We start from the raw sequence: 10,415 nt of genomic DNA on the forward strand, positions 1-10,415 counted from the left end.
CTATTCTCCCTGGCCATTTGTCAAAAGAATTTTATTCATCAACATATAAAAGAAACATGTATTCACAGCGTAGAGAAGGACATCCCACATCACAAATAACCACTTACAATTGAGTACATACCATGTTTTTATTTTAGGGTCTGGATTTGGTCACTCAGGATGATCTTTTCTATTTCCATTCATTTGCCTAAAAATTTCATGCTGTCATTATATTTATCACATGGGTAATATTATATTGTATAAATTTACCACACTTTCTTTGTCCACTCTTTGGTTCTTGGACATCTAGATTGTTTCTAGGTTCTGGCTATTTGAATAAAGCTGCTAGTAATATAGTTGATCAAGAGTCCTTAAGATATGGTGAAGTGTCCTTTGGGCATATGGCCAGCAGTGGTATAGCTGGATCTTGATGTAGTTGTTTCCCCATTTTCTGAAAAACTGTCATATTCATTTAAAGTGGCTGTAAAAGTATATACCTACACATGCAAAGGAGGAGTGTCCCCTTGCTCCACATCCTCTCTAGTATGAGCTGTAACTTTTATTTCATCTTAGACATTCTGACAGGTATATGATAGAATCTCAGAGTCATTTTAATTTGCATTTCCCTGAAAGCTAAATATATTGAAAATTTCTTCAAGTGCTACTTGGTCATTTGAGTTTTATCTATTTAGAATTTTCTGTTTAGATCTGTACCACATTTTTAAATTGTATTATTTGTTGTGTTGACATTTTCATTGGTTTCTTTTTAATTGTTTACGATTTTTAATTTAAATTAAAAACAAGTTTGTTTACATGTCAATCCAAGTTCCCCCCCATTCGCCTCCTCCCCTACCCCCAACCAACACCCTATCTCAACTTCAAAGTCTCACATATCATTTGGAGCAAGGCCTTTCTTCCCCCCAACCACAAGTGTCTAGGCAGAGAGAGTATCCCTCTATGTGGAATGGACTCCACTACCAGAGGCCTATAGATTGCCCAGGCATCCTAACTGACACCCACATCCATGGGACCTGGGTCAGCCCTATCCTGGTTTCTCAGCTATCAGTGTGGGGTCCATGAGCTCTGCCTTGTTCAGGTCATCTGTTTCTGTGGGTTTCTGCAGCCTGGTCTTGACAACTTGGCTCAACACTCCTCCCTCTCTGCAACTTGATTACAGGAGTTCAGCTCAGTGTTTAGCTGTGGGTGTCTGCTTCTGCTACTTAATGAAGACTCTAGAATGGCATATGAGGTAGCCATCAATCTCTTTATTGGGGAAGGACATTTAAGGTAGTCTCTCCACTATTCCTTAGAATCTTGGAGTCATCATTGTAGATCTCTGTATAGTTCCCTAGTGCCGATTTCTCTTTAACCCTATAATAGCTCCCTCCATTATAGTATCTCTTTTCTTGCTCTCCTCAATTCTTCCCCTGACTCAATCTTCCTGCTCCCTCATGTCTTCCTCTCCCCTCCTCTTCTCCCATTCTCTTTCTTCTAACACCCTCTCCCTCCCCCACAATGTTCCTAATTTGCTCAAGAGTTCTTTTCCCTTTCCCCTTCTCTGGGGAACCATATATGTCTCTCTAAGGGTCCTCCTTGTTTCCTAGCTTCTCTGGCCATGTGGACTCTAGGCTGATAATCCTTTGCTCTATGTTTCATATCCATATATGAGTGAGTACATACCATGTTTATCTTTGGGACAGTGGGTTTTCTCACTCAGGATGGATTCTTCTAGTTCCATCCATTTGCTTGCAAATTTCAAGCTTCCATTAATTTTTTTCTGCTGAGTAGTATAAATGTACCACATTTTCTTGAGGGGCATCTAGGTTGCTTCCAAGTTCTGCCTATTACAAATAATGCTGCTATGAACATAGTTGAACAGATATCCTTGATATATTAATGTGCATCCTTTGGGTATATGCCTAAGAGTAGAATTGCTTTATCTTGTGGTACACTGATTCCCATTTTCCCGAGGAACCAATAAACTGATTTCCAAAATGGTTGCACAAGTTTGTACTCCCATCAGCAATGGAGGAGTGTTTCCCTTTCTCCACATCCTCTCCAATATAAATTGTCATTGATGTTTTTGATTTTCGCCATTCTGACAAAAGTAAGATGGTATCTTAGAGTTGTTTTGATTTGTATTTCCCTGATGGATAAGGATGTTGAGCACGTTCTTAGGTGTCTTTCAACCATTTTACATTCCTCTATTGAGAATTCTCTATTTAGTTCCATACCACACATTTTAATTGGATTATTTAGTGTTTTGGTGACTATCTTATTGTGTTCTTTGTATATTTTGGAAATCAGCCTCTGTCAGATATGGTGTAAGTGAATATCTTTTCTTATTCTGTGGGCTGCCATTTTATCTTGTTGACTGTGTCCTTTGCCTTACACAAGCTTCTCAATTTCAGTAGATCCCATTTATTGATTGTCAATATCAGTGCCTGTGATACTGATATTATCTTCAGTAAGCTATTTCATTTACCAATTTGTTCAAGAGTACCTCCAAGTTTCTCTTCTAAGGGGTTCAGTGTGACTGGATTTATGTTGAAGTCTTTGATCCATTTGGACTTAAGTTTTGTGCATAGTGATAGATATGGGTCTATCTGAAGTCTTCTATAGGCCAGCATCTAGTTATGCCTTCTGTTAACCAATGATTCTCTTGTAATAATATTATCCATTAATTTTGAAAGTGAAAGAATATTCCTAGATAAACAAAAACATCAATATCAATACGAACCAATAAATTTTTTTGCTCAGAATGAACGGTCCCAAGACTATAATTTGTATCCACATTACAAACTATTATCAGAATGATAGAAATATGCTTTTTAGGTTTACTCATTTAAAAATACAGAATATGCAAATGTTAATCTCATGATCTCATACTAAAGGGTTCTCTTAATGAGAAAAAATGCTCATATATATGTCAGAATTTTTAAAAGTCAGTTATTGTTTATATAACATTCATTTGAATTTGCTGAATTTCATTTCATAACTCCATAACTTCAGCAACTTGGATCTTTATGCTGATATTTGCCATATACTTTACATAAAGCAGGGTCTGTTTTTTGTTTTTTGTTTTTTTTTAACTCCTCTTCATAAAGCATTCTAGCTGGCTGGTTGAAAAGCTTCTGAGTGTTTAATTATTTCTGCTTCCCATCTTCCCATCTTGCCAGATGAAAACTAGGATCATATAAATGCATGTCCATGCAACATTACCTGGTTTCTTAGTATTCAAAATCAAGTCTTCACATTTGCGTGTCAAGTGTTTCCTACTGAGCTATATCTTCAGCCCTTGAGTCCCTATTATTATTTTTTTTTGTTTTTTGAGACAGGGTTTCTCTGTATTGTTTTGGAGGCTGTCCTGGAACTTGCTCTGTAGACCAAGCAGGCCTCGAACTCACAGAGAACCACCTGCCTATGCCTCCCAAGTGCTGGGATTAAAGGCATGGACCACCAACATCTGGCTGAGTCCCTACTTTTTATTTCAAAATTACTCATGTGCAGAAGAAACAGAAATTCTAGCATACAGCAAGCACATATATAGAGAGACAAAACTTATAGGAAATTATCAATGAAAATATGTATTATCAATTTTTCCTGAAGTTATTAATACATAACTCTTTTAATCTAATTAAAGTTATTTCATGAGTACTATATATTATAAATATGTTTGTCACATTTAATAGTAGATGTAACAAAAATAAATAAGAAGACATTAATAGACCAGATATATATGTAAAAATCCAAATTCTTTAATCTTACTTCATTCTCTCAGTATTACATATAGACACAAACACACACACACAAAAATCAACATTCCACGTTTAAACTCTGATTTGTTAGAAAATCTGTGAGGGAATCTAAGTATCTTATAATACTCTGAGTTAGAATTTTTGTTACACACTTTGCAAATAAGACAACTTTATAGTCCTTAAATAGGACTATATGGTAGAATGTCTGTTTCTTACACATGTGATTAATCAGTTTAGTATTCTCTACTGTTCTGAAAAATATGTTTTAAATAAGAACCCTATATTGAAAATAGTCCATAGTCTGGGAAAATGTTTTAGTCAGTAAAATCACTTGCCACCTGGATTAAGGTTACCATTATTCATACATACATACATACACAGAATGGCACATATGCACAAACACATACTAAACAAACTAAGTAGCAAAGTAACAGAAAGAAATGAAGAAAGAAATAAATTTTTAGGCATGCCAGAATCTCCAGTACCAACTAGTAAAAAGGATACAGGTGATCCCAAACATTCACTGGCCAGTCAGACCAGGAGAAATTAAAGAGAGTCCCTGTCAAGACATTAAGGTAGAGGGTAATAGATGAAGAAACTCTTGCTCAGGCCTAGGAATGAATGATTGCACGCTCATTCACACACATATGTGCATACATTACACCCATCCATACCTTATTCAGACACATTTTATTCACACAGAATACACCAAAAATAACTAATAAAAATTTAAAGTTAAAATATCCAGAAGATCAAGTTTACAAAGAGAGTATGTATATTGCATCTAGTACTGTTTCATTACAACTATTTTGAAGTATAGCCAACTAGAAATTAATTATAAAGCACTTATTTTCTCAATAATTGGCGAACATTCATTACTATATTCAATATTTCTATACTATGAAACTCATTCTTTATGGTTTCATATACTCTGAATACTGTTTCATGAACTTAATTACAATAGTCATATCACCAGTAAGAGTGTTTCCATCTGATGCTCTTGTTACACCCAAGGTCTAGAAATGATTGATCATCTTATCATCCCTACAATTGTATCCATTGCATAAGGTTATAGAATTGGCCCTGCATATATTGTAGCCTTCTATTTCTAGCTTCTTTGCCACCAGAGACACCCATATACTTTTATTTCTTTTCTATTGTGTTTTCTCATCTTTTATGCATTTAAATTGATAGTCAAAAAGCGATTTGCTAATAAATTCACTCTGTTGTTTATCCCTTCATTTATTACAGTGCTTTTGTGGAACAAATATAATTTATAATTATATAAATGAATTCTCTATTTATGTGACTTTGGAAATACTTCCTGATAAATCAGGCACTAATTGTAAACCCATCGGAAATCTCCAATGTACTCAAACAGATTACTAAAGTTTTAAGTTGGATATTACATATTTTATGTCAATGATAATAAAAATCATTTAAGAGTCTTTTGTTTTCTTCACCCTGACAGCTGCAGAAATAACAGTGCAGCCAACCGTGGAAGAAGCTTCTGACAACTGTACTCAAGAATGCCTCATTTTGGGCCACTCTGACTCCTGCTGGATGCCAGCTGCTCTCAGCCATCCCAGCCCTCCACAGATACAGATCACTGCTCTCTGCCACAGCCCACCCAGGACACACACATCTGTTCGTCGCTGCAGCCCTCCAGTGACACAGACCATCGCTCTCTGCCACAGCCCCCCTGTGACCCAGGCTATTGCACTGTGCCACAGCCCTCCACCAGTACAGGCATCTTCTCTCCAACACAGTCCTCCTTTATCACCACCAGCACAGGCCTCTATAGTCTGCTACAGCCCACCTCTGGCACAGGCTGTGGTCATTCACCGAAGTCCCCCTCTGCCACAGGCTGCTACACTCCATCGCAAACAGGCCCAAACAACAAAGAGTTTGCAGCAAGGATGGGTGCAGGGTGCTGGTGTTGATGAACTGCATCCCATCGATCAGGGAGTACAGGGTAGTTCAAGAGCTCAGTTTTACACCATTGAAAGAGTTCATTCTGACGATGACTCAATTAAAGTAATTCCACTGACCACCTTTACTTCAGGTAAAAAGGCCAGGTCCTCAAGGGGTGATTCTCCTGTCATAGAAGAGCATCCCTTGTAAAGCTTATCTGGACATTGCACATTTTCAAAAAGATGTACATATATATTCAAAGACTAACATTCAATTTTACCGAATATTCCAAAATGAGAGGTTTGTAAATAGCTCTGTAAATAGAACAGATACCAGAATAAAAATATAGCTAGACCCTTAGTCAAAAAATTATGAAACTAAAATTAAGATTTGTTTGATTTGGACTGTGAATTTTCAAAAGAAGTAATTTAAAAATTTATATCCTATGTACAGAAAGGCTTATCATGACAGATATTAATATCTAGTGTGCAATATTTCTGATGTACTTTAATGAATTTTTATTTTTTACCATAATGTGCAATATTACTGATTTCTTCCATTCTGATTTTTGTGGACTAAAAATTTACTTATTGGTAAATAGGCAAAGATATGATTTTATAAGGTCACTTTATCTAATCTTTTTTCTGATAAAATTAGATGGCATAATTTCTACAGCATTTTTGTTTGATTTATCTTCATTGTCTCTGGTTTCTTATTGTCCATATTTCTATCTTTAAAAATGTACAGTAGGTGGTGTAAATAAGATCTTTTACAGTTTTGTCTCTATTCCTGTTTTTTTATGTTTTCTACCTTTATTTCAAGAATATATTGTTGTAATTTGTATATACATTTTTTTCAAAAGAACATATATAAACTGTATAGACCTAGGTTTCAACCTATTTCTCTACTCTTTAGTAGAGTTCGAGACACTGAAGTGCAATAGCTATGCCCATATTAGGCAACAGTTAGCCAGACTGGGCCTGTGCTTTTTTATATTAATATATTTTATAGTGTGGTGTAAAGTACATCAGAAATACCATTTTGTCTGTCATGGTAAGCCTATATCCCAGTACAAATTGTGTATCTATCTTCTGAAATTTGTATATAAAAATCACAAGGAAGGTAGATATACTCAGTGCATTATTAGCTTAAAGCTATTAATGCAATGTGCTATTTTCTAAAGATGATTGGGGTGATTTAAATATTGATTTGACAGCTTAATGGCTGTTATTGAAAAATGCTCAGTACAAAGACCAAACAAATAAAATTGTACATAAAACCCCATACTAACTACAGAAGACTAAGGGATTTTTATCAGTCTAGCTCAATTTACTGAAGAAAACTACTGAAAACAAGACGACATTCAGGAAAGGACTTTTCAAGAGACTTAATTCTAAACCTACCAATTATATTACAGCACAGAATTTCAGGCAGATTTGCAGAGGGAGAAATAAGGTTCATGACTGCTTCTTGGGGTGGATATGAAATACCCCACTAACACACACTGAACAACAAAATCTCACATATGAGACAAATACATTATAAGCAAGAGTACAACAGTATCTGTAGGAAACATTAGTTTCCTTTTGTTGCCTACACTTTAGTTTCTGTTTTTGTCTACTTACCTGGCCGTTATAAATGTGTGCACATTTCACAAATTTACAAAACATCACAAACTTAATTTCTCCCCATAACAAAATCAAGAAAGTGTATTGTTTCAGTATCATAATAAACAAAGAATCAATTAATGTTTGGGTTGGGGGGTACTGAATATTTCCTGTTGATTAAATTAGATGTAGACTTTGTAATGTGTAACTTGGCAAAATGTAATTTATGATTAAGCTGTGTGTAAATGTTGTATTATAACTGTGGTTAAATGTATTATTTCATTAGTAAAATTTTCCATTGAATTTTGATAAAAGTTTTCATTCGTGTGCCAGGCAGGTTAAGTAGTGTTTTGAGAATATATTGTTCCTCTTGTGAAGTTCCTTAGATTGTATATGATTTGATGTATAGATTATCTCCTTAACATTTAACAAAAGTCTAACTAGTGAAATTTCAAATTAATTAGTAATATAGTGTTTTCCTTCTTTGTATTTGTTAGTGTTTCCAGGGATTTTTAAGCATACTGGTTTTTCCAGATGCACAAAACCCTCAAAAGATTGATGGTGTTTGAAACTTTACTGAAATAAGATCATGTATATGTATTGATATTGTTGTTGCTATTGTTGTTGTTAATAAAGATTCTTAACCTGGGGAAGATAAAGAAACCCAGAATGACAAAATCAGTGCTTCCAGTAGAGTTAGACTGCTGTTTTTCCTCTCAATACACACATGCTAAAACAAGAAAAGAAAAAAAAACCCAAACCACAATTATGTGAGTGAGAAATTTTAAGTATTTATAAATTTTCTTTCCATAACTAGTACATTTACATTCATACACATGTACACAAATTTGAAAGAAAATAAAAAACTAGGTAAATTTTACTAAATAATACATCAGAAATCTGAATGTTATTTGGATAATGGGACTGAGAAATCTGAATGAGACTTACTGAGTTACTATGGAAGCTCTTATATCCTTGTGTATAACAATTGGTGAAGTGTTGATACCTTTCCTAAAACTATAGGAATGAACAGATATGCTTTTGTTGCCCTTTCTAAATCTGGTTTTATAATCAGATTTAGACAGTGTTTAGGAAATTAAATGACTGGGCACTCTCTTCGGGTCTTATACCAGAGAGAAACTGAATGGAAGCAGGCTGGGATAGCCAAAGAGGCAAGGGGTGTGAGCCCAGTTATTCTCCCCTTTGCATTCTCTTTCTTAGCTTCCACTAGGTATAGCCTTGGAAACCTGGAATTTCCATGGCTTTTGATTTGATGAGATTATTCTCATTACATTACAAATTATTTGAATGGATGGGTAGAGCTATAGACTGACAAAGCTGACAAGTGGTTCTTTTGAAAAGCAACATATGTCATCAAAGAACTGCAAAATGTCTAAGTTTACCTTCAGTCAAAAAAATGTTTCCCTCAAAAAAAAGAAAAAACAACATTTGATTTTTTTTAACCTAGACAGTGATTTTGTATTTTCCGAATATGTAAGCCAGACTGGTTATTCTATATTGTGGCCATATTCAGTAAAAAAGTGACTATTAATTTTCTAGCTATAGCTTTAATATACACACTTGTAACTGTATTCAAACACTATGGTATTTCATGTGCTAAATACATACACATTCATTTCTCAAACTTTATCTCCAATTTTTAACTAATATTGTGTCCGTGTATTAAAACTAACCTTACATATGATACCAACAATGTAAACAATTTAGAGAGTACATTTTATGTAGTCTCATATAGTAATTTAACATTTTATTTTTAGTTATGCAAATTTGGTTGGGAAAATATTGTCAAATGACAGTGCTATTGTGCAATAGTGACAGTATGAAGAGATTCTGCCTTCTCAAACTAATGTTTGTCACACATTTTGCATTAAAGTGGTAAAATATTAGACTAAATAGATAATAAATTGGGCAGTCTTTAAAATACAATCATATCACATTCAAAAAGGTCACTTTCATTCCTGAATAAACTAAATAACATTACCCCTACACATATACTTAAACAGTTTTCTTTAATTATTTCATTAAAGCTGTATATGGATATATCTAATATACATTTATGGAAGAATAATGATTTGTAATTCATTGTTGTTATACTTTGTGGGTTTTTTCATTTTTTTTGTAAGACAAACCTTAGTTACATTGAAGTGATAGTTTTATCACAAATGTTGGATACTATTTTGCTATTCCAAATGGCCCAATTGACCTGGATACTATAGGAGTAGAGGAGCTGACTATATTTGGACAGAGACCGTTTTTATATCATGTGCCAATTACCACACTAGAGAATCTTATGCAGTGACTTTAAAATATTCATCCACGGTATCTTTCTTACACCAATGTTTCACCACCCATGTGCTTTTCATAAATATGATTGTTAATAGTACTGCAAGTTTACAATAGTATGAATACAGAAGAAAAGGCTGCTCATAAAAATGTGTGTATTCAAATAAAAAGAAAGAAGGCAACTGTTTTGTGATTGTATATGCTAATTTTAGGAATAAAATTTGTGAAACTTATGCTGTCCCTGCTTAAAATATTTGAATTTTATCAACTATGTGTTTATGTTTGTATTTGGGGAAAACTCCTTTGTGACATCATACAGCTTTTGAAAGTGACAAGTATCCCAAAGTATGGGATGCCTTGGAAGTGAAAGATTGCATACTTTTTGGACCAGTATGGCAGTATGTAGTCCAGTGATTACTGTGTATTAATTGCTCTATTTCAGGTTCTGTATTGCATGTTTTCTTATTCATAAATATAGATATTAATAAAGTAGTTATATGAAATAATCATGTTTGTATTATGTTTCTTTGAGAAGCAAAAATTCAAAAGCTGAGCAGGTACATTTGTCTAACACGTAAGACCATGGGTTCAAACACAAGCAATTTGAAAACAGTGACAATGATTTTGGGTTTGTTTTAAGCTATATTTGTGTTTAAATATACATAGTTTAAAATAAAAGCATATAGTTGATGGTGACACATTTTATAAATTTTCTATAATAGGCTCTTTTGTACTGTTTTCAAACAGTTACATGCTTTTCACAATAAAAACAACAGATATAACTATTACTACAAATTATATTGATTACACTATTTTATGTAATAGTTCCATGAAGATTTTTTGATCTGTGATT

General features: G+C 34.0%; 1 protein-coding gene across 1 annotated transcript in view; it reads left to right on the forward strand.

Annotated features, from left to right (window-relative positions):
* Pcdh11x (protocadherin 11 X-linked) overlaps positions 1–10,068 on the forward strand; it is a 526,718-nt gene extending 516,650 nt beyond the window's left edge. Inside the window, exon 8 of the mRNA XM_005072516.4 lies at positions 5,209–10,068. Within this exon, the coding sequence (XP_005072573.1) occupies positions 5,209–5,861 (653 nt within the window). The 3' untranslated portion in view covers positions 5,862–10,068. The remainder of the gene's footprint in view (positions 1–5,208) is intronic.
* The last annotated feature ends 347 nt before the right edge of the window (positions 10,069–10,415 follow it).

Source organism: Mesocricetus auratus, unplaced genomic scaffold, assembly GCF_017639785.1.
Source record: "Mesocricetus auratus isolate SY011 unplaced genomic scaffold, BCM_Maur_2.0 Super-Scaffold_100003, whole genome shotgun sequence".
NCBI lineage: Eukaryota > Metazoa > Chordata > Mammalia > Rodentia > Cricetidae > Mesocricetus > Mesocricetus auratus.